Source organism: Odocoileus virginianus, unplaced genomic scaffold, assembly GCF_023699985.2.
Source record: "Odocoileus virginianus isolate 20LAN1187 ecotype Illinois unplaced genomic scaffold, Ovbor_1.2 Unplaced_Scaffold_1, whole genome shotgun sequence".
NCBI classification, from domain to species: domain Eukaryota; kingdom Metazoa; phylum Chordata; class Mammalia; order Artiodactyla; family Cervidae; genus Odocoileus; species Odocoileus virginianus.
The window spans coordinates 11,231,375-11,255,332 of NW_027224263.1; the positions used below are offsets into that span (position 1 = coordinate 11,231,375).

The 23,958-nt window shown below is 43.3% G+C and overlaps 1 protein-coding gene across 2 annotated transcripts in view; it reads left to right on the forward strand.

Annotated features, from left to right (window-relative positions):
• Positions 1 to 1,486: 1,486 nt before the first annotated feature.
• The window catches only part of IL13RA1 (interleukin 13 receptor subunit alpha 1), a 69,658-nt gene continuing 47,186 nt past the window's right edge, over positions 1,487 to 23,958 (forward strand). Inside the window, exons 1-4 of one of the 2 annotated variants that reach the window (XM_070462226.1) lie at positions 1,487 to 1,631; positions 7,707 to 7,846; positions 13,381 to 13,519; positions 14,756 to 14,876. In XM_070462226.1, the coding sequence (XP_070318327.1) occupies positions 1,553 to 1,631; positions 7,707 to 7,846; positions 13,381 to 13,519; positions 14,756 to 14,876 (479 nt within the window). In that variant the 5' untranslated portion in view covers positions 1,487 to 1,552. The remainder of the gene's footprint in view (positions 1,632 to 7,706; positions 7,847 to 13,380; positions 13,520 to 14,755; positions 14,877 to 23,958) is intronic. The other variant, XM_070462225.1, reaches the window with a different exon arrangement.

Below are 23,958 nucleotides of genomic sequence, written 5' to 3' on the forward strand. Positions count from 1 at the left end.
ACTAAAGATATTTTGTACACAAACTTTAAAAGATTACACTCAATTTACAGTTATATTGGCTATATTCCTCGTGTTGTAGAATACATCCTTGCTACCTATCTAACACCCAGTAGTTTGTACCTTCCATTCCCCTATCCCAACCACTAGCTTCTCTATATCTGGTGGGTCCAATCAAATCACAAGGATTTTTTTAAATGAAAAAGGAAGGCAGGAGGGTCAGAGTCAGAGAAAGAGATGTGACAAGGGAAGCAGAGGTCTGAGTGGTGCAGGAACCAGTCAAGGAATGTAGGCAGTCTCTAGAAGCTGGAAAAGGCAGGGAAATAGATTCACCCACAAAACCTCTCAAAACCTCCAGAAGTGAACACAGGTCTGCCTACAGCTTGATTTTAGTACAATGAGACTTCTGACCTACAGAATTCTAATATGAAAATAATAAATCTGGGTGGTTTAAAGCCACTAAATTTGCGATAATTTGTTACAGCAGCCACAGGAAAACTAAAGGGTTCTTCCTCCATCGTCATCATCCTTAATCCTCACAATCATCCACTTCCAACCTATTCAGTGCATATTTTTCCAGCTCACCTTCCATCTCCCAATATATATCTATGAAAAAGAAGTGTGTAGAAAGTTGGCTGTGAGTTTTGAAAAATCCAAGTACATAGTATGGTACTCTGTTGTGCTCAAACGCTCAGTCCTGTCTGACTCTGCGACCCCATGAACTGTAGCCCGCCAGGCTTCTCTGTCCATGGAATTCTCCAGGCAAGAATACTGGAGTGGGTTGCCATGCCCTCCTCCAGAGGATCTTCCCACCCAGGGATCGAACCTGGGTCTCCTGCATCACAGAGAGATTCTTACCAACTGAGCCACCTGGGAAGCCCAGTATGGCACTGTCTCTCATATTTAAAATTTAGCTTTTTTCTTTCTTTCTATGTTCAACTTAGCATTATGTATCACCAGCATTCAAATATACCTTCCATCAAATATACCTTCACATAACGCGCTCCCACCAAGGGCCCTCTTTGGTCTTCCAAGCGCACCGTGTGAAGTCGGGCCTGGGATTTCTAACCCTGGACTCAGAGTTTAGGAAACAAGGGCTCAGAGGCCAACGATTGCACTCTGAGACTCCAGAAGTCCAGGTCAAGTCTCCTTCCCGGAGGCCGCCCTGCCCTGCCCGGGTGATCGGCTGGGCATGTCCGAGGTTCCTCTGGGCTGCCCACCGTTCGCACCGAGCCCGGCGGTGCCGGGGCCGGGCCGCGACGAGGTCGGGGCCGCTCTGCCTGGCCGGCGATCGAACTCCCGGGGCGCGACGGAGGCTCGGCTGCCGCGGGGCCAGGTGTCGCGCCTCGGAAGCCGCTGCTGGAGCCGCGGGCGCCCCGCCCCTCCGCCGGCGCTGGCCCCGGGGTTACCTGCGGCCGGTGGGCGGGGCGGCCCTTCCCGTCTGCGCCGGCCCCCCCCAGCCTCCAGGGCGGCGGAGCCGGGAAGTGGGAGAGGGAGCGAAAGAGGCGGAGACTGCGGAGGCTGCAGCCCGGCCGGGCTCCGAGCGAGGGGCTGCATGGAGCGGCCGGCGCGGCTCTGCTGGCTGTGGGCGCTGCTGCTCTACGCCGGCCGTGGCGGCGTGGCTGCGCCCGCGGGTGAGTACGGTCCCCCGGCCGGGGCAGCGGGAATCGCGGCCGAGAGGCCCGCCGGGGCGCCTGGGGCCGAGGGCCGCGGCGGGAGTCGGGGTCGAGGGCCCTCTTCGGGACAACCCGCGGCCGCGGCAGCAGGCGCCTCCCGCGCCCGGCTCGACCTTGGGGGACCCGGGGCGACCGGGCTTTCCCGGATCCCGGGCGGCGGGGGCGGCGGGGCGGGAGGACGACGGCTTGTCGCCGCACTTCCTAACTTGGCCGTCGGGCAGCGCCGAGGAGCCTGGCGCCAAGGCCTGGGGCCCGAAAGGAGTTCGCGGGGTCGGCGGCGGGAGTGTCGCCCGTGGCCCGGAGAGGGGATGAGGGGCCGGGAGCCCGCGGGGACGGCGACCAAGGTCCGGGAAAGCGGGTGACGCACCAAGGCTCCTTGCGCGGCGGGTCCAGCGAGGTGGCGGCAGTCGAAGGGAACCTCTGAAGCGCTTAGTCCCTGTAGGCAAAGGACGTGTCTCCTCTGTCGTACAAGAAATCCATGGGAAATCCAGAGCACCATCCGCGTGGATGCCTTTTTCTTTAGTAACCTTTATATTTTGGAATAATTTTCGATTTACAGAAAAGTTGCACAGATGCGAGTTCTCATATACTCCTCACCTGGTGCGGCCATTTAAATTAATCAACCAGAGTTACTGTGAAAACTTGGAGGGGGGGGCACTAATGAATTCCTGAGGGACAGATTTTGGCCTGAGCGACCTTCTGGACCTTTTTTTGGTGACGATAGTAGCTCCAGAGTTGATAGGTTTTATTGTCACGTTGACACAAACACCCACAGTTTGTTTATTGCTTTTTCAACCGGTGCTTTGGGCTTTGAAATCCAAGTTGAAATGTTGATTAGGAAACTTGGATGCCCTCTATTGATTCAGTCAACAAAACGTATGCAGACTCTGTGTGCCCTGTGCCAGGCAGTGTTCTAGGGGCAGAGAATACAGTGGTGAGCAAAACAGATCAAGTCCTTGCCCTTTGGAGCTGGTATGCTATTGGTAGAGTCGGAATAAGGGGGGAAAAGTAAAATATAAAGTATGTTAGAGGGCAATAAGTGCTATGGAGAAAAACAAAGCAGTCCAGGGGTTTGCCATTGTAAATAGGGTGGACTACGTAGACTGCCACTGAAAAGGCGGCATTTGAGTAGAGACTTGAGGGAAGTTTGTAGTTTGCCAGTCATTCATTCAAGTGCCTGCCTTCTTTAGTACTGAGCCAGGTTTTGTGCATTGGCTTAGAGCCGTAGAGTTTATTGTGTAATCGTTGTGCCCCCCATGCTCCTAGTTCACTTGGGGGGGGGGATCTGATTTCCATAATCATGGGGCAGCTACAGTCCAGAGAAGGGAGGAGGGTCACCCATCCCCTTGGTTGTTGTCATTTAGTTACTTGGTCACGTCCGACTCTTTTGCGACCCCATGGACTGTAGCTCTCTAGGCCCCTCTGTCCATAGGATTTCCCAGGCAAGAATATTGGGGTGGGTTGCCATTTCCTTCTCCAGGGGATCTTCCCGACCCAGGGATCAAATCCACATCTCCTGCATTGCATTGTACTGCAGGCGGGTTCTTTACCGCTGAGCCAGCAGGGAAGCCACCCATCTCCTTTGTCTCCTGATTTTCACAGTGCTACTCCAGTCCCCTCCCTCCTCCAGACTCCCTCTCCCACACGCCTCACACCTGGAACAACAAACAGCTGACTCTAGCTAATACTGGCAATCCCCAACTTAATCAATTTTGTCACAGAGGTTCATTGGCGACTTAGTTACTTAGAAATACAGAAACTTTTTCCCATTGGAAATATTGATACAATTGCATTAAGATATGGTGGGGGGAAAAAAAGCAAAACAAAACAGGGGACTCGACTATTATAATGGTCTGACCTTTCCCAGCTGTGGGACTTCAGGACTGGTCATTTCCCTCCCTTATGCAACAGGGTTCTCTGTGAAAGGAGATTGAACTCTCTAAGTTTTAAGGACTCCTTCAGCTCTAATCTTTTGAGTGTTTATAAAAATGATTAGGTTACCAGCTTAGTTTTAGTCTGTTTAGATTGGTAAGCCCACATTTTGGCATTCTTAATAACAACTAGCATTTATATAGTGTTTACTCTATGCTGGGCAGTGTTCAAGTTTTCCACTTGACCTATTTTATCTTTCCACAGAACCTCTCCTGTTGGTGCTGTTACCATTCTTGTTTTGTATAGGAGGAAACTGAGGCACAGGAAGGCCCAGAGGCTTGCTCAGAGTCTCGTAGGTGGTAGACTGTAGGAGGGAGCTAGGCTTCTGACCCCAGCAGTTGCTTCCAGAGACCATGCCCCTAACCGCTGCATTCAGTGCCTCTCTCTGCAGAAATGAGGGGAGTCCTTGGCTGGGAGGGGAGCTGGGCCTCTCTCAGAGCAGCAGGGCAGGACTGGTGGGCATTCACGCAAGTATGTACAGGCCGTTGGTAAAAAGCGAATGATCATGTATTGGAGACTTGCTTAATGACTGCCAGACTGTGTAGTCCAAACAATAAGTACCATAGGCATTCAGAAGAGGGGAAGCTGAGGGCTGGGAATTCTGAGGAAGAAATAAAATTTGACCTAGACTTTTAGGGTGGGTGACATTTGAGTTGGTGGAGGAGAAGTTATTCCCAGTTCAGGAGGAGAGCAGGAGCAGAGGCCCAGAAGTAATGGTGGTGGTGCCGCTGTGGGCTCAATGAGGAGTCCGGCTTGGCAGGAGGGTGCATTGGCCAAACCAGTCAAGGCAGAAGGGCTTCATTTGCCCTTGAAGCTGAGTTGGGGTGCAGAGGGAGGGAAATGACACTGAAAGGGAGGTCAACAGGGAGATTTGACTGAGTGTGGGGCTGGGGGGTGCTCACCAGAGTGCAAAGCTCTGCAGGAATCTAGGATTGGAGGTGGCCCCTAGAAAAAGATGGGTCATGCACATCTTCTGTCCAGGCCCGGGCCTTACTGCTGTGTGTTTGCCTGCCTCACGAGACCCAGCAGAGCACCTGAGTATGATCAGGATAATTAAGAGAGGTATTGCAAGGAAAGCACTGAAAGAGGTTGATGATTAAGATGTAAAGGAAGGAGATGGATGACTCACGTATGACGCGTGATTTCCTTGACTTTTCCCGACACATGCATGCTTCTGCCAGCTCCTGTGACTGAATGAGAGAGAGCACAAGCTTTGAGTTAAGCCTTATTATTAGAGACAGCATTGATCGTATTCATTCGGAATTAGAATGGGATCTTGCACTAAATGACCATACAGACTCACTTGAGGTTTGAAGTTTAATCAAGGGTAGTTAACTTGAGTCCCCCTGGCCTTCCCACTCCCTTTTCCGGTCAGTGATCAACCCTTAAGAAATGGTTGGAATTAGGTGCCTAAGAAAAGTTTATCAGGCAGATAAGCTTGTTCTGTCTCTAAGGCCATGGGCAGATATCAATTCCATAGAAAACCAAAGCAACTGTTCAGAACTGTTGATCTCTTCAAAAAGAAAGCACATAGCACGTATTTACATAGCCCTTGTTCTGTGCCAGGCACTGTTTGGGGCTTTTCACCTGTAGTAACTCATTTAATCTTCATAATAACCATTTTCTTTGGTTATAATTATCATCTTCATGTTATAGATGCAGAGAGAGGCAGAGAGGTTGGCTAACTTGCTGGCTAGTAAGTAACAGAGCTGGCATCTGAGTTCAGGCAGCCTGGCTCCATAGTCTGTGCTCTTAATCACTATACTATGCTGAAATGAAATGTCTTAAGATGAAGAGCTGTTAGAGAGCTTTACAAGAAGCACAGTCTCCACTTGTTTATGAATTTGTCTGGATGTATTATACCCACATACATGTATTCAGATACGTTTAAACATTTGCAGATTGTATTTAAACTTTCTGTGAGTGTGTGTTTTAAAGTATAGGAAGTAGAAGAATCTCAAGAGAAATGGAAGGAATTATTAGGGGAAAAAAGGATGGCAGAGAGCCACAAGTACCCTAAAATGCAAACGAGTTAGAGAGTCTGACTAAAGGATGTGTGTTTGTGTCTGTGTGTTAATTGCTCAGCCGTGTCCTACTCTTTGCGACCCCATGGACTGTAGCCCCCCAAGCTCCTCTGTCCATGGAATTCTTCAGACAAGAATACTGGAGTCAGTTGTCATTCCCTTCCCCAGGGGATCTTCCTGAGCCAGGGATCTACTTCAGAACAAATGGGCAAAAAAGAAATCCATTTGAGAGATGGGAAATAGGGGAGGCTAATAATGTTCTATTAAAACACCAAGGTTAAAAGATAGATTTTAAAAAGTCTTAAACTACCTTGAAAATTGGGGTATGATTTAAAGCGAACCATAAATAGGTAATATTTTTATTGTGAGGGCTTTAATTTCTGTGTGGGAGTGGGAGGTGGGTGAGAAGGCAATAACTATGTCAGGAAGGGCTGAACCAGCTCTCCTGGACTTTTGGTGCAGTGCGTTTCTGGAAACTGCACAGTAAGGGAGATAATCCTAAAGTAGAGTGTGGTCTCCAGTAGGAACAAAGTTTTCATTAAAGGCTGTATACCTGATAAACTATTTGTCTTCAAAAATATCATTGATGTGATGTCAGAAAGGCCAAAATGGAATAACTGTATATTAAGTCCTAACTTAAATCCTAACTTTTAATCACTTAAAATCTTAACTTAAACTCATTGTTGCCTGAGCCATTGGTGCCCCCTGGCACCATCTGGGTTTTAATGCAGTGCAGTAGGAACTCCCTGCTTCTACAAGGACTTGGCCTGCTATGGGCTGCCCCTCCCCACAGCTGGGGCCCTTGGTCTACCTTTCAGAAATGCTAATGGTAGTTGAGTCAGGAATGGTGGGCCGAATATTGAGAATTCAGGGCCGGTGCAGGCCGCCGTGTAGAAAACTGATTTTGGGGGGAATCACAACTACATAGTGCCTGTCAGGTTGACGTTTTGGGACAGATGGCATTTTTTTGTTCAGTTAAAAAGGAAGGTAATGCTGTAAATATTGCATATCATGTAAGAGGCCCAGAGTACTCCAAAGTGTTGGCATAGAGTATAAAATATAACTACCTATTGATAAGTTAATATAGCTGTAGTTCTTAAGTAATTAATAATGATTAAGTTTCCATTAGTTTAAATAATTGAGTTTTGGAATAATTTGAGGCTTATAGAAAAGTTGCAAAGATAGTACAGAGAAGCCCTTATCCAGTCTCTGGGGGTTGATTTTGGTAGTCCTGGCCTCAGGAGAAGTTCTCAGGAAAGTTTGAAATGATATTTCCTTTCCCTCTCTGTTTCCTTCCCTGCATTTGGCAGAAGCATGAAAACTCCTTTCCCTGGTCTTAGAGCTGAGTCCAAAATAAGAGTCAGTAAATACTTGGTGGAAACAGTGGTGGGTTTTCTCCAAATGAAACGCATTTTTCAAGACATTGGTTCACTGTTTCTCCTCTTCTCTTCCCTCTTCAGATTCGCCAGAGCTACAGTTCCAGCTGTTTAGTGTCAGACCTCAGGGGAGCAACCAGGGCTGTTAAATCTCTCTCTCAGTACTTCTTTGGAATAGTCATTAAAAAACAATTACCAGGTCACGTTAGCAAGCACAGTTAAAGATGAGCTGCTTCAACACATTCATAGAACTGCTGAGAGGGAAGTGTCTATATCGAGTGCCCTTTGGTGAGCGTGTAGGGGACCCCAAATACCCACAGGAGGAAAAGTTGGATGTTTAAGAATATACTGTCCTCTGGGTTTACCCTATGGCAGGTGATGTGGCATGGGAGCCACACTTCCTGGGTTTGCATCTCAGCTCTGTCATTTACCAGCCATGGGATATGGGGCAAGTGACTCAAAGCCCTTGTCTCGGTCGCCTCATCTTTACAAGCTGATAGTCCCTGTCTCCTAAGGTTGTGAGGACTGAGCAGATTTATTTGTGGAGAGTACTTAGGATACTACCTGGGTCAGTAAATGTTAGCTCTCATTAACTCAGTTTTATGTTTCCTGGCCTCTGGGACTTGGAGGAAAAATGAAATGAACCATTGAAAACACTGGCTGCTGTTGATAAATGTGTTTCCTGTGCTTGATTTGAACAGAATCTCAGCCACCTGTGACAAATTTGAGTGTTTCTGTTGAAAACCTCTGCACCATCATATGGACATGGAATCCTCCTGAGGGAGCCAGTCCGAATTGTAGTCTAAAGTATTTCAGTCATTTTGGCAACAACCAGGATAAGGTAAGTTTTCTGGAACAGATCACACTGATAAGGTAAAGTGAACAACTGTGAGTTGGAGCTAAGAATGAGCCACATTCTAACTTCAAAGTGGGGTTTTTACTTTGAGTTGTGTCCAATTTTTTTAACTGGGAAAATTATGGAAACAACTATGTCCAAAACTGAACATCAGAAAATATTTGCTAATCAAATACAATTGAGGTTATTACTGTCTTAGGAAATATTAGGTATCATTGTCTAGTAGGCACTCCATAAATAATTAATTATGTTAAAATTGGTTCCTATAGGCACTCCATGAATAATTAAATATGTTAAAATTGGTTTCTGTGTTGCTGCCTGAAGCATTGTATTTATATAAGACTCTCAGTATCTCAGGGAATTTTCTCATTTACCATCTCATTAATCACATGCACAGGTAGATATGCAAGATCTATGTGATGCCAAAGAAAATGGCCATATGGAAAGTGAAAAAAATAAGATGTCCATGAAAGGTGGGATTGGCTAGAAGATTCCCTGATGTTTGAGGAAAAATGAGAGAAACTTTCAGCTTTTCCCAGTCAGATGTGCAACCGATTTCAGTGAATTTTTGTTAACAAGATTTCGGATTCTTTTTGATAATCGTATTTAATTTAATTTAATCGTATTTAAGGCTCTTAAGAGCCTTATTGGTTTGTAGCCCCTTATAATTGACAGGTTCCTCAAAGCATCATATTTTCTGTTCAGAACTGTTTTATACCTGTATACACTCTTTGGTTTCTGCATCTGCAGACTCAACCAACTGCAGGTGGAAAATATTCAGAAAAAAAAATCCCAGAAAGTTCCAGAAAGCAAAACTTGAATTTGCCACATGCTGGCAACTATTTACATAGCACTTACATTTTATTAGGTATTATAAGTCATCCAGAGATGATTTAAGTATAGGAGAGGATGGGCAGAGGTCATATGCAAACACTAGGCCATTTTAAATAAAGGACTTGAACGTCCACACATTTTGGTGTCCACAGGAGGCCCTGGAACCAATGCCCCTCCCATGTAAGAGGGGTGACTATCTTCTTTCAGTGTGTGGGTGGGGAAGATAGAGGATGTTTGGGGTTGAATTTGCCCAGGATTTTGAGGAGGCCAATGAGAAGTTGTTATTAATGACAGTACTTCGGCTCAGTGAACTGTGGAATCATCATGTCCAGGCAGTTTGGTGGCAGGAAGAGTCTGGAGAACTAGTTAGTGCACCATGCAGCTAGCTCAGTGGCCTGGGGTAAAGTCCTTAACCTCTCTGAGCCTTCATTTCCTTGTGTGTAAACTGTGGCTTTACACTTCTCTGGCTTGCTAGGACACCAAAACTAATGAATGGGAAAGCTTAATGAAGTGAGGATGAAATGGGCTCTCCTTCCGGAGGGGAATTTGCTAATCTGCCTTCCCACAGAGGTGTTAATTGTAGTTTAGATGTCGATTGATAAGAGGCTGGTCAGTTCCAAGTATTTGCCTTTTAAGAGAGGTCCTCCAAATGCGGAAGCCAGTGAAACTCTGGTAGACCAGTTCCCCTTTTCACACTGTTGGCTTCCTCTTGTTCCTAAGGATGGGCCTTAGACAGTTGGAGTCTTAGTGACAGCTTCTGGTAGTTCAGCCTTGAGAAATTACAGGAAAGACCCTTTTTAGTGTGTCACCTAAGTAATCTAACTGAAACCCCCAGGAGAGATCACCATCTTTCTAACAGGGCCTTGTTCATTAGCCTGTCAGCCATGCTCAAGGATCAGTCAGCTAAATATGCTGATATGCCAGCCTAGAAATGGGGCTGACTCCTCAGTATAGTTACAGAAAGTTAGACATAAAAGTAACTTTAGGAAGCAGTAGAATCAGAATTGGGTTGGAAATTTTGTCTCTTCCCCTTTCAAGTCTTGTGGCCTTAGGCAGGCAAGTCATTTAACTTCTCTGAGCCTGAGCCTCCATTTTCTTGTTTGTAAAATGCTGGGGGGTGGGGGAAGTCTAGTAAAAATACTTACTTCATATGAATGGTGTACATTTATGAAAGGAGATAATGTTTGTGATATACCTGGTACAGAGTTAGTGTTCAGTAATTGTTAGCTTTTATTATGAATACTGTTAGATCGGATCATGTAAAATTGTTTCTTTTATAGGTCATATGTATGGTTCAACCAGTATTATTGTTTAATATTGGTCCCTCCCTTTTGCTCCCAAAGAAACCTATAAAGGGTGGCCTCTGCCTAAGGCCTACTCATTTATTGCAGGCATTTGCAGCATTGAAGGATACCAATGTCAGGATTGTGATAAACACAGATTATCCCTTCCAATCAGTGATGGGGGATTTCCTGTCTGGTCCTTTTGAAGTTTACAATCCTGAGTCTGAGAATCAATGGCAGGAGAGATTTTCTTCCCCTCTCTCTGTACTTTGAATATAGCATTAACGTTGTGAGACTACACTGGGATGTATATATTGTTATTGTTTAGTCACTAAGTCATGTCTGACTCTTGCAACCCCATGGACTGTAGCCTGCCAGGCTCCTCTGTCCATGGGATTTCTCAGGCAAGAATACTGGAGTGGGTTGCCATTTTCTTTCTCCAGGGGATCTTCCTGACTCAGGGACTGAACCCACATCTCCTGCTTGGCAGGTGGATTCTTTACCACTGAGCCACCAGGGAAGGCCCATGGGGTGTATATATGCTTTGAAGCATATTGATGCAGTGGCATTATAATAGCATGTATGTGTTATGGTGTTTTTGTGACCATCTAATGGTCCCAGATTGCTAAATGAGGTAAATCATTGAGGTCATTTTCAGTCTTCAGATTGGAGAAACATTAAGATGAGACATAGAGAATCGTAGATAATTTTTTTTTTAAATAGAAGACTAGTTCAAGTGGCTGCCCTCCACCAGTGTTTTAGCGATATCTAATCTGGCAATTAGAAGGATCTGGCCTCAGATTTTAGATTTCTTTCATCACCAAGAGACAGGTGAGTCTCACTCGGTGAATAAATTAAAAGGCTGTTGTTCTGTCTAGGAATCCGAAGAGGCTAAAGGTCAAGCTGACCCCCCTTTCCTTCTGAGAAAGGATTAGGAAAGCTGCAACCTAGCCAAATGAACATTGGTCTTGAGGGGGAGGGATCGGCTCAGGACTCTGGCCTTGATTTCTGATAAATTTTCAAAGCCCAGACTCTCTGAGGGGTGGAGCATAATGTCATAGAGCAGCAGCTACCAGTAGAATGAGTCACCAGAGCCGAAAGTCACGTGGGAGCCATCAGACACACTTCATCAAGATCTGCTGGGAGGGATTTGGTTCCTGGTCTGATAGAGAGAGGCACACTTGACTTGGCAGTCATTGACAACTGGGATTCCTACTTTATTCATGCCATTTTAGTATTATTTGCTTTGAGCTTCAGAAGAGAATATTTTTTTAAGTATTTTATCTTTTCCCCTACCATGTCTTTTCTAAGTTATTTTGTTATTCATATGCCCAAAACAAAAGATTCAGATTTAGGTACTAAAGTATGTTTTTAATTTAAGAAATTCTATTTATTAAAAATATTTGTGTAATAAAACTCCCCAGCCCACTCACTGGAACAATATCTAGTATAATAAGAGAACTGAGATTTTTCATTGATGATTCTCACTGATGGCATTTGACCATACATTTTCCCCTGGGTGTCCTCAAAGGGCAAACTCAAAGAATTATCAAGGATTCTTGGTCAGGGCGGCTCCTTCAGGGGTATATTTTTTGCTCTGTAAAATAGTGTGGCTGGTGCACAGAGCTTCCTGTGCATTCAGAGCTTCCCTGCCATCATCACCAAAAACCCTGAGACTGGTCGTCAGCTTCACAGGTTGAGAAACCTCATTTCCTCAGCACACATTCATCAATCCAGGGTCAGTTCCTTACTTCATCATGGGAACAATAATGCCAAAACATTCTCAAGAGTCTTTTGAGAAACCTCATTTCCTCAGCATGCATTCATCAATCCAGGACCAGTTCCTTACTTCACCATGAGAACAATAATGGTGAAACAGTCTCGAGAGGCTTTTGTTGGCACAGCTGGTATGTTCCATCCCTGTAGGCAGCAACTATATGGAAAGCCAAATGATAAGTAGGTTCCTTGGCAAGGAGTCAGGAATTTGTTGTGAAAATGTCCTTGGCTCAGAATAGCTGGAAGCACCACTGAGGGTAGGCATGGCTTTGCTGCTGGGACAAACCTACTCAATGTTCATGGACCAAATCACTTTTTCTCCCCATCACAATTTTGTTTGCAGACATTTTTTTTCTTTTCTTCCAGGGCTGACCAACGAACTCCTCTTTTAGAGTGCTGTCTTGCTTAGTCCTTAGAGCTATTCAGTGTCATAAAGTCTTGTTTTTTTTCCCTGTGCCTTTGCTATGGTTTGTTGATTGATGATTGGCTGGCTACCTCTCAGAGGACATCCTTGGGTCCTCATTTTGAGAGTCTCTCACAGTTGCCTTCATGCTCAGCTGCTGGCAGGCGTGTGAAATGGCAGAGTAGCCCCTTTAGAGTGGTAGATAGAGGTAACACTGACAAAATTTCCCCTTCATGGCTCTCAGCACGTATATAAAAGGAAATGCTGTCTCCAACTTGAGTCAGAAACTATTACAAAACAGGAAGCGCCTTGGAACTCTGATTAAAAGCAGCTCCGTTCTTAATAATTCCAACTCTGTCACCTTGGAAAATGTGAATTTCCTGAAGAGTCCTTCAATCTCATTATTCTAAATCATAACAAGATTTGTGATTTTTATCTGTAGGCTGTCTATAAGTTGGCTTTCTGTGATTCCACGAAGCTTACCTTTCAGAATAAGAATGTGCTGCACTCAGTGCATATAACGTCAGCCCTTATCATTCCTATGTTTATGTGAGATTGTCAAAATGGTCAGTGCAGAAAGATGTTTGGTGAAAAGTCATTCCTCAGCCCTCAGGTTCCCCTTATTTACTTCCTCTCCTCAGAGGTGACCAGAGTTGCCGGATTCTTAGACCAGTTCATTTGACCTTAGTCTTGATGTTACACTGCGTCTACTTGGAATTGAATTTTGATAATCTCACTGGGTTTCCTTTGAGATTGCTCTTAGACAGTTGACATGTTAGCATGGTAGGTTTATAGAAAATGTCATGATGTTTATACATGAAAATTCGAGGAACTGTCTTTTATTTCTACCAGGGTTTCTCAGTGGTGGCATTACTGCCATTTGATGCAGGATAATTCTTTGTTGTGGGAGGAGGGAAGGCTGTCCTATGCCTTGTAGAGGGTTTAGCAGCATCCTTGGCTTCTGCCCACTAGATGCCAGTAGCAGTTCACTCTGCCCCCTGACCCCCCCCCCCCCACCAGTTATGGCAACTAACCATGTTTCTAGACATCAATAAATGTCATCAAGGGGTGGGAGAACAGAATCACCCCCAGTTGAGAATCACTGAACTGCATACCATTTGCTAACTTTTCATTTTCTTTACACATTTCAGCATGCAAATGTTTTATTACATAAATGTATTTCTGTGCATTGGCTACAGCAATACCAAATTTCTTTACCTTAGAAAATTGCTCCAGAAACTCATCGTTCAAAAGAAGTGCCCCTGAATGAGAGGATCTGTCTGCAGGTGGGGTCCCAGTGCAGCACCAATGAAAGTGAAAAGCCCAGCATTTTGGTGGAAAAGTGTATCTCTCCCCCTGAAGGTAACAACTGAAAGCACTATCTCTTGGCATTTAGAGAATACATCCAAATTATCTACCTGCTTATGTTCAGTGTTCATTAATTCTTTCCATTTTCAAACACTTAAGTCTAATAAGTGTCAGGCACTTGTACTAGATGCTGACAACACACTGATAACTGTGAGATGCTCACAGACAACTTGAATGACCATGCCTGGTAGTTATAGAGTACTGAATAATTTGGAAAGTAATACACAATGGCACACCCTCACACGCACACACACACACGCCTTTCCCCTGAATCGAGCTTTTTAAGCTTATTCTGTGAAATGACGAAGGTGTGTATTATTATCCTGATTCATTTTATGAGGAAGAAGGAAACTGAGTGAGTTGCTGTAGATCTTCAGATCCTAGGTCCAGTGCCTTAAAAAAATAACAAAAATATTATTCAGTGTGGGTAAGAGGCTGGGATCATGGTTTATAACAACTTAACCTCCCCTATTCTCATTTCCCAAGGAGTTTAATAATCTGAATAAAGCCTAAACTGTATTATGACCAAAAAGTGATTGGTGATGCCAAAAATTGTATTATGACAAAAAGTAGCCTTTTAAGGATCACGAGAGATAGCAGGTGTGAATTTTAAACAAAGGCGTTTAATTTAGAGATGTTATATCTTAACTTAAAAGGCTTTCTAAACAGAGAGATTTCAGATCAATAAGATTTTCTGGCTCCAAAGACCATAACACACAATAGGCAGTGACTAATAGTTATATTTTGCTTACCTTTCCCTAAATTGCTTCAAGAGGAATGTTTTTTTAATTTTTAAAACAAGATGTGTCAATATTGCTCAAATGATAGGAAGGTAAATTATAACTCAGTAAACGTATTTTTTTGTAACGACAAGTAGATCTAATGGTTGTTTATGTTTTCACATTCATTTGGGAAACTTCATAGTCATTTCCTATGATTGAAATATTGTTTGACCTTTAAACTCTGTCTCCAGTTAGGAGTACAAGAGTTAGGGTCCCTTGATAGTAAAGATGTCTTCTTAATCTGAGATGAGAGAGAAAGTTGTGAGCAAATTAGATTTGGGTTTTCTCCCTCCTGGGTGCCTTCTGGGTCAAATGGGAGTGAGAGGTTAGGGGTCAGTTTTCTGGAAAAGTACCCTGAAGCACCCTCATCACCCCCCAGCCTCAGAGTGATTGGCTAGCTGGCACTACAAGGAGAGGACAGTCGTAAACTCTTGGCTGGATGTTCTAGGTGATCCTGAGTCTGCTGTTACTGAGCTCCAATGCATTTGGCACAACCTAAGGTACATGAAGTGCACTTGGCTCCCTGGAAGGAATACAAGTCCTGACACTAACTACACTCTATCCTACTGGTGAGTATGGACAGTACACTTACTGCAGAGGAACCGACTGTGATTGCATTGGGATCCTTTGGAAGTAACGTAGTTAAAACATAAACAGAATACCCTATTCCTTTCTACAGTTTGCTCCAATGAAAAATGCATCTGCTTTTGGTGTGTCATTTAAAAAAAACACCTTAAAAAATAATTATAGATCCCATCTACCCTTTACCCAGTTGCTTCCAATGGTAACATCTCATATATAGGGTACAGTATTAAAACCAGAAAATTGACATTGGTACAGTCAATCCACTGACCTTATTCCAATTTCACCAGTGTTCCATCCAGTCATTTGGATGTGTGTGTAGTTCTATGCAGTTTTATCATATGCAAAGATGCAGAACAGTTCCATTACCACAAGGATCCCTCTAGTTGCCTTTTTATTTATTTTTTAAAATCAGTTAATCAGTTTGGCTGCACCTGGTCTTAGTGGCTACATGAGAGATCTTTAGTTGTGGTATGTGGGATCTAGTTCCCTGACCAGAGATTGAACCCAGGCCCCCTGCATTGGGAGTGAGGAGTCTTAGCCACTGGACTACCAGGGAGGTCCCAAGTTGCCCTTTTATAGCTACACCCACCTCTTTCCTGCACCCCCTCTCCCCACACTCTTCTCCCCCAAGTCTCTAACCTCTGGCAACCACTCATCTGTTCTCCATCTATAACTTTGTCATTTTAAGAATGTAACAGGAACAGAATCATACAAAATATATTCATAACTGTCAGAGGCTGACTATATTTTTCAGTCTCTGCATAATACTCTGGAGATCCATCCAAGCTGTTGTATATATCAATAGTCCATTCCTTGTTCTTGCTGAGTGGTGTTCTATGATATGGATATATCAGTTTGTTTAACCTTTTATTCACTAAAGGATATCTCAGTTATTTTCAATTTTTTTGCAAGTATGAAGAAAGCTGCTATAAATATTCACATTCGGGTTTTTATGTGAATATCACTTTTCAGTTCTCTGGAACAAATGCCTTAGGGTGTAATTGCTGGATCATATGGTAATTGCATATTTAGTTTTATTAAAAAACTGCCAAATTATTTTCTAGAGTAACTATATTGTTCTACATTCTCACCAGCAATGTATGAGTGATTGGTATTTCTCTTTCAAAAGGAAAATTATATCATCCCCAGAGTTTAAAAAGTAGTTTAGTGCCCCAGACAATAACTTGTATTTCCTATGTGTGACTGTATCTACAAAATTTGTTAACTTTCTAAATTAATCTTTCATTATTTCCTTTCCTTTGGAGCCTGGAACTGAATAACAACAGAACAGGGAAGAAAGAACCAGGTTAATCAACTGAATTTAGTAAAGCCTGATCATACATAGTGGGTAAAGCTCTGAATGGTGAGCAGAGATAAGAAACCTGTCTCTTTACTCCTGGAGCTTCAGTGTAGAGGTGACAGCGCTGGACACAGTTGTTTATATAGAAAGAAGAGTGCACAATGGAGGCTTGCAGAAGTGTAGACAGGCTCTGTGAGAAGTGAGGGTGGAGCTTGGCATGGTGGTGGAGCGAGGTGAGAGGCATTGCTGAAGGGATGGGCTGCCCAGATGGGGAAGTGTCTCTGAGGCTGGAGGCTGGTGCTGAGGCAGAATGGTCTCAGGACTGGGAGTATTTAGTTTATGTGATTCTAGGTAGGGAAGCAGGAGGTCTGATGTTGGCAGAGTGCCCTGCACGTGGCCTTGTTCCCCCCTCTATTGTTCATTCAGACTGTTTCTGAGAGAGTGGTGTATGGAGGGCCACATCTAGAACTTCTGAAGTTATAGGATGAGCAGGGCCTTTATCCTGGATTGTCCATTTTGCCCAATGACTGGATGAAAAGTATGAATATTTTTGGTATGTGACAACCCTCGTGGCTCTATCATGGAGTAGGACACCAAAAAAATCACGTGAATTTTTTTTAACAGAAACCTCCCAGGTGGCCTGGGGGTTGGCATTCCCTCTCTTCCCCTGTCCCCAGAGATGCTCCCAGGCAAGCTGAGGGGCACTGTGGGTGAAGGCAGACAGCATTGAATTCACGTGGTTCAGTCTGGAGTCCCCTTGACTCCCCAGTACAGATCATTCTCATGTGAGGTTTGCAGTTTCACTCGCCTGCTGGTGGTACCTGTTGCTTCTCCTTTAAGCCCTTCAGTGGTTCCTGGCGCCTGTGGTCTAAAGTCCAAACTCATCAGCAGGAGCAACAAAGCCTTTTATGCTGGCTCTCCTAACTGGCTCTGTCGCCTCAGTGTCATCCTGCACCCACCACCCAGCCCACACTGAACTTCTTTCAGTTCCTCAAACTCACTCTTCAGACACTCAAACAGAAGAGTGGCATACAGACCCAGCATTCAGGCAAAATAGCAGAAGCACTCTGCATGCCCTTGTGGCCCAGGCCTCGCCTGTTCACCTGGACACTTCTAACTTGTCCTTCTTATCTCAGCTCAGGCATCTCTTCCCCTCCAGAAAGCCTTCCTTGACCTCTCTAGCCTAGGTACGTGTAGTCTTCTACACATGTACCTAGGTAGTCTTCTCTCTAGCCCAGTTGTCGTGTACCATGGTACCTTGTACTTTCCTGTGTCATAATACTCAGCACATTGTGTTGTCATTTCCTGTTTACTTAGTGGTCACCCTCTCCAGGCTGCCGTCTCCCTTGAGAGCAGGGGCTGTGTCTTATCCCTGCCCCCCACCCCATGCCTGATACATGGGAGGTGCTCTGTGAATAGGTTTTTGAACGTTTGGTAGTATCCAAAGTTAGACAACATTCAGGATTGGGGTGAGGACTTAGGGGGCAAGGTTAAGCAACTCAGGAGCATTATAATTCAGGAATAAAAAGAAAGAAAGATAGAATAGATCTGCCTCCCCAAGAACTAAGCCTTTAAAGAAGCAGCCTGGCCCTGGTGATATTTTGGTGAAGTCTGGAGAGAGCTGTGACTATAGTTTGAAGTCTTATAACTTGTAGGATCCCTGAGTTTATTATGCTATTAATTCCCCTTGGTTTTCCTAGAGTTGTAGTTGGTAAAATCACAGGGAAAACCTTCAAAGAATCTATCTTTAGCAGGGGCAGGGAAAGGAAGGGAAGAAGTCTTAAAACTTTATCTCAGTCCACGGCAGATTGTGCAGGAAAGTAACCCAAATATAGAAATTAGGGTAGCTCTGGATAGCCTAGCTCTTGGAGTTCTTAGTAGACAAATTTAGGGAAGCGCCTTGGAGCATGTGTTGTTATTTAGTCGCTCAGCTGTGTGTGACTCTTTTGCAACCCCATGGACTGTAGCCCATCAGGCTTCTCTGCCCATGAGGTTCTCCCAGGCAAGAATACTGGAGTGGGTTGCCATTTCCTCCTCTAGGAGAACTTCCAGACCCAGAAATCAAACCCACATCTCCTGCGAGTCCTCATTAGTTATCTGTTTTATATATAGTAGCATGTTGTGCTCAGTCACTCAGTTGTGTTTGACTCCCTATGGCCCCACTGACTGTAGCCTGCCAGTCTCCTTTGTACATGGAACTTTTTAGGCAAGAATAGTGGAGTAGGTTGACATTTCCTCTTCCAGGGGATCTTCCTGACCCAGGGATCAAATCTGCATTTCCTCCATTGGCAGGAAAGCCCCAACTTGGGGCATATACCAGCACAAAATCAATCTTAGTGCAGATTATAAAACTAGCATCCCCTCTGGATGAACAAATTATCAAAAACTGGCCCAACCAAATAAGAAGGCATTCTTCTTCCTCTGGGCTGAAGTGTTCAGTCAGTACTTACCAAAGCTGACCGCAATGGTGCTTGGGCTGGTTGGCTGGCTTTCAGCCCTTAGCTCCTGCTGTGGTGCAGGGATAAGCTACAATCATGGGATAGCATCCATCCCAAGAGAGTGGGGGTTTGCTGGTACGCAATGGTGGGGGGAATGCAACAGGGACACCAGTTCTTGTTATGCACATTCCTGAGTTGGTCATTAGCATGGATTCTTCCTATAACATGGACCTGTACTGTCCAATACAAGAGCCACTAGTCACACATGACTGTGTTTACATTTTAATTTAAATTAATTAAAATTAAATTAAAACTTAAGTTGCTCAGTCTTACTAGCCAATTTCACATATGGCTAGTGGCTCCTGTACCAAACAGCACAAACTTCCATAATCTCAGAAAATTATATTGGACAGGCTGGTATAAATTCTGTATCTTTTGCCCTTACCACCTTATTCTCTTTTCTGGAGCCATACTGCTTGGGTTCAAATCCTGACTCTCTTTCATACTAGCAGCGTGATTTGGGGCAAGGCACTTCTCTCAGCCTCAGTTTTGTAATCTGTAAAATGGGAGTAGTAACAATAGTGCTGCCTCTTAAGGATGTTTTGAGGGCTGTTATACGAAGAGTGTTTGGAATTGGCCTAATTGCTAACATCTGTAGAGTTATCATGCAATACATGAAGCCCCAGGGCGACGACTTCCAGTCCTTCAGGGATAGTCTGGCATTGAAGGGATCCTGACCTTAATAGCTACAGACTAGCCAAGCCAATGAATTTTAGGGAATTTCTTAACAAACTTATCATCTTTAGAGTGCAGGAAATAGTCTTTAATTTGTCCATTTCCTCCTTCTGTCCTCAGGGTGATTGTGTGGATTTCAGTGTGTGGTTTTTAACAGGAAGCACTCAAATGCCTCCTATCTAATCTTTCACAAGATTTCAGAAATTTTCTCTTCAAAATCAGTATTTTCCCTTTTGTTATGGTTTATAAAATACAACAAAAGATTTTTTAAAAATTTCTTATCTGGAGTCCATGAGAATATGTGAAATACTCAGGGTACAATGAAAAAGGAATCTCAAGGTTACTCATTAGAGGAGTTCCTTTCATTATTGAAAAAAAATAACTTTCTACATAGTTCTCTTTAGTTATGTAACAATAATGTCATAAGTTTCTTCAGTTTCTATTTCTGTGAGGGTGCAAAACATTTCAGGCCTGTCTAATCTAAGAACTAGTCATGGCTGTAACTTAGTTTTTTAAAAACTGTTTTCATTCATGAACCACAGGGGCCAACAACTAGGAGAAAAAATTTATATACTATCTCTTAAAGGACAAGGTCACTTTCTATATTGAAACATTTCTTTAAACAGCCTTTGAAGAAGTAAATACTTTAGATATGAATTAAAAAATTTTTTTTGTTTTCATTTTTTTAAAATGACATTTTTTAAAGCAGTTCTAGGTTTACAACAAAATTGAAAGGAAGGTACAGAGATTTTCCATATACCCACTGTTCCTACAGTTAATAGCTTCCCCCATTATCAATATCCCTCACCAATAGTATATTTGTTACAACTGATGAAGCTACACTGATATACATCATCACCACCAAAATTCTATATAGTCTATATTAGGGGCACACTCTTGGTCTTCTACATTTTATGGGTTTGGACAAATGTATGACATATATCCATTGTTATAATTACCATGCAGAGTACTCTCATTGCCCTAAAAATCCTCTGTGTTCCACTAATTCATCTCTCCTCTACCCCAATCCCTGGCAACCATTGATTTGTTTATTCTCCTAGCTTTGTCTTTTCCAGAATTTCGTCTGGTTGGAATCAGACAGTATGTAACATTTTCAGATGGGTTTTTTTCACTTAGTAATACACATGTAACATTCCTCCATATCTTTTCATGGCTTGATGGGTCATTTCTTGTTTAGTGCCTAATAATATTCCACTGTCTGGATGTATCACAGTTTATTTATCCATTTAGCGACTAAAGGACATTTTGATTGCTTCCAAGCTTTGGCAATGATGAATAAAGCCGCTTTAAACTTTTGTATGCTAGTTTTTGTGTAGATGTAAGGTCTCAATTTCTTTTGGTAAATACCAGAGAGCACAATTACTAATCATATGGTAGGGACATTTTTGGTTTTTAAGAAACTGTCTTCCAAAGTGGCTGTACCATTCTGTATTCCCACCAGCAATAAGCGAGAGTTCCTATTGCTTCACACCCTCATCAGCATTTGATATTGCCGATGTCTGGATTATGGGCATTCTGACCAGTGTGTAGTGGTATCTTGTTGCTTTCATTTGCATTTCTCTGACGACATGTGCTTATTTGCCATCTGTATGTCTTTGGTAGAGTGTCTCTGAAGATCTTTGGCTCATTTTTTAGTTGAGTATTTTGCTCTATTGTTCAGTTTTAAGAGTTCTTTGTATATTTTGGCTAACAGTTCTTTATCAGATGTGTCTTTTGCAAGTATTTTCTCTCCTGCTCCTCCAGTGTTTTGCTTCTTTTCTTATTCTCTTGACATTATCTTTTGCAGAAGTTTTTAACTTTAATGAAATTCAGCTTATCAGTTATTTCTTTTAAAGATCATGCCTTGGATGTGGTATCTAAAAAGTCATCACCATACCCAAGATTGTCTAGGTTTTCTCCTAGGAGGTTTATAGTTTTGCACTTTACATTTAGATCTGTGATCCACTGTGAGTTTAGTTTTGTGAAGAATATAAGGTCTGTGACTAGATTCTTTTTTTTTTTTGCATGTGAATGTCCAGTTGTTCCAGCACCATTTGTTGAAAAGACTGTCTTTGCTCCATTGTATTGCCTTTGCTCCTTTGTCAAAGATCAACTGACTGTATTTATGGGAAAGATATGCTTTTTATAAGACTGGATTTGTAGCACAGTCCCCTGGAGAACTGCTGTCAAAATGCTTATCTTAGTCCCTGGGCAAACCTTCTAAGTAGGATTCTCTGGGAGAGGGGTGGAGGGACCTGCATTTTTCAAATGACCACAGATGATTCTAAAGTAAACAAATCAAGGGTTTGGGACTCTTTCCTCTTAGTTCATTTTCTAAATTGTCTTCCTTTTCTGCAGAACATTTGTACATCTCCCTTGTGACTGATGATGTAAGGCTTAACTCTGTGTCTTCTGCTAGTTACTATAAAACAGAATCCTTTGATAACCTAAACAAAAAGTATAATGAGCACATTCTGTCTGCCTGTACTGTGCTGGATGACCATTGGGGAAAGGTCTATGTAGAGGTTTTTGGAAATGAGAAAGAAGATATCAGAATTTAGAGCCACACAGTAGAGTAAGACACTTAGAACGACCTCGTGCTATGGAACATTGATCTGGCAGTGGTTCAGTTCAGGTCAGTTCAGCTGCTCAGTCGTGTCCGGCTCTTTGTAACCCCATGGACTGTAGCACGCCAGGCTTCCCTGTCCTTCACCATCTCCCAGAGTTTGCTCAAACTCATGTCCATCAAGTCGGTGATGCCATCCAACCATCTCATCCTCTGTCATCCTCTTCTCCTCCTGCCTTCAATCTTTCCCAGCATCAGGGTCTTTTCCAATGAGTCAGTTCTTCGCATCAGGTGGCCAAAGTATTGGAGCTTCAGCTTCAGCATCAGCATCAGTCCTTCCAATGAATATTCAGGATTGATTTCCTTTAGGATGGACTGGTTTGATCTCCCTGCAGTCCAAGGGACTCTCAAGAGTCTTTTCCAACACCACAGTTCAGAAGCTTCAATTCTTCCATGCTCAGCTTTCTTTATGGTCCAACTCTCACATCCATACATGAGTACTGGAAAAACTGTAGCTTTGACTAGATGGACCTTTGTTGGCAAAGTAATATCTCTGCTTTTTAATATGCTATCTAGGTTGGTCATAGCTTTTCTTCCAAGGAGCAAGCGTCTTTTAATTTCATGGCTGAAGTCACCATCTGCAGTGATTTTGGAGCCCAAGCAAAGAAGTTTCTCACTGTCTCCACTGTTTCCCCATCTATTTGCCATGAAGTGATGGGACCAGATGCCATGATCTTTGTTTTTTGAATGTTGAGTTTTAAGCCAGCTTTTTCACTCTCCTCTTTCACTTTCATCAAGAGGCTCTTTAGTTCCTCTTTACTTTCTGCCATAAGGGTGGTGTCATCTGCATATCTGAAGTTATTGCTATTTCTCCCGGCAATCTTGACTCCAGCTTGTGCTTCATCCAGCCCAGCATTTCACATGATGTACTCTGCATATAAGTTAAATAAGCAGGGTGACAATATACAGCCTTGATGTACTCCATTTCCCAATTTGGAACCAGTCCATTGTTCCATGTCTGGTTCTAACTGTTGCTTCTTGACCTGCATACAGATTTCTCAGGAGGCAGGTCAGGTGGTCTGGTATTCCCATCTCTTTAAGAATTTTCCAGTTTGTTGTGATCCACACAGTCAAAGGCTTTGGCATAGTCAGTAAAGCAGAAGTAGATTTTTCTGGAACTCTCTTGCTTTTTCGATGATCCAACGGATGTTTGCAATTTGATCTCTGGTTCCTCTGCCTTTTCTAAATCCAGCTTGAACATCTGGAAGTTCTTGATTCATGTACTGTTGAAGCCTGGCTTGAAGAATTTTGAGCATTACTTTGCTAGTGTGTGAAATGAGTGCAATTGTGCAGTAGTTTGAACATTCTTTGGCATTGCCTTTCTTTGGAATTGGAATGAAACTGACCTTTTCCAGTCCTGTGGCCACTGCTGAGTTTTCCAAATTTGCTGGCATATTGAGTGTAGCACTTTCATAGCATCATCTTTTAGGATTTGAAATAACTCAACTGGAATTCCATCACCTCCACTAGCTTTGTTCATAGTGATGCTTCCTAAGGCCCACTTGACTTCACATTCTAGGATGTCTGGCTCTGGGTGAGTGATCACACCATTGTGGTTATCTGGGTCATGAAGATCATTTTTGTATAGTTCTTCTGTGTATTCTTGCCACCTCTTCTTAATATCTTCTGCTTCTGTTAGGTCCACATAATTTTTGTCCTTTATTTTGACCATCTTTACATGAAATGTTCCCTTGGTATCTCTTATTTTCTTGAAGAGATCTCTAGTCTTCCCCATTCTATTGTTTTCCTCTATTTCTTTGTATTGATCACTGAAGATGGCTTTTTTATCTCTTCTTGCTATTATTTGGAACTCTGCGTTCAGTTGGGTATATCTTTCCTCTTTACCTTTGCCTTTAGCTTCTCTTCTTTTCTCAGCTTGTAAGGCCTCCTCAGACAGTCATTTTGCCTTTCCTTTTCTTCAGAATGATCTTGATCACTGCCTCCTGTACAATGTCACAAACCTCCGT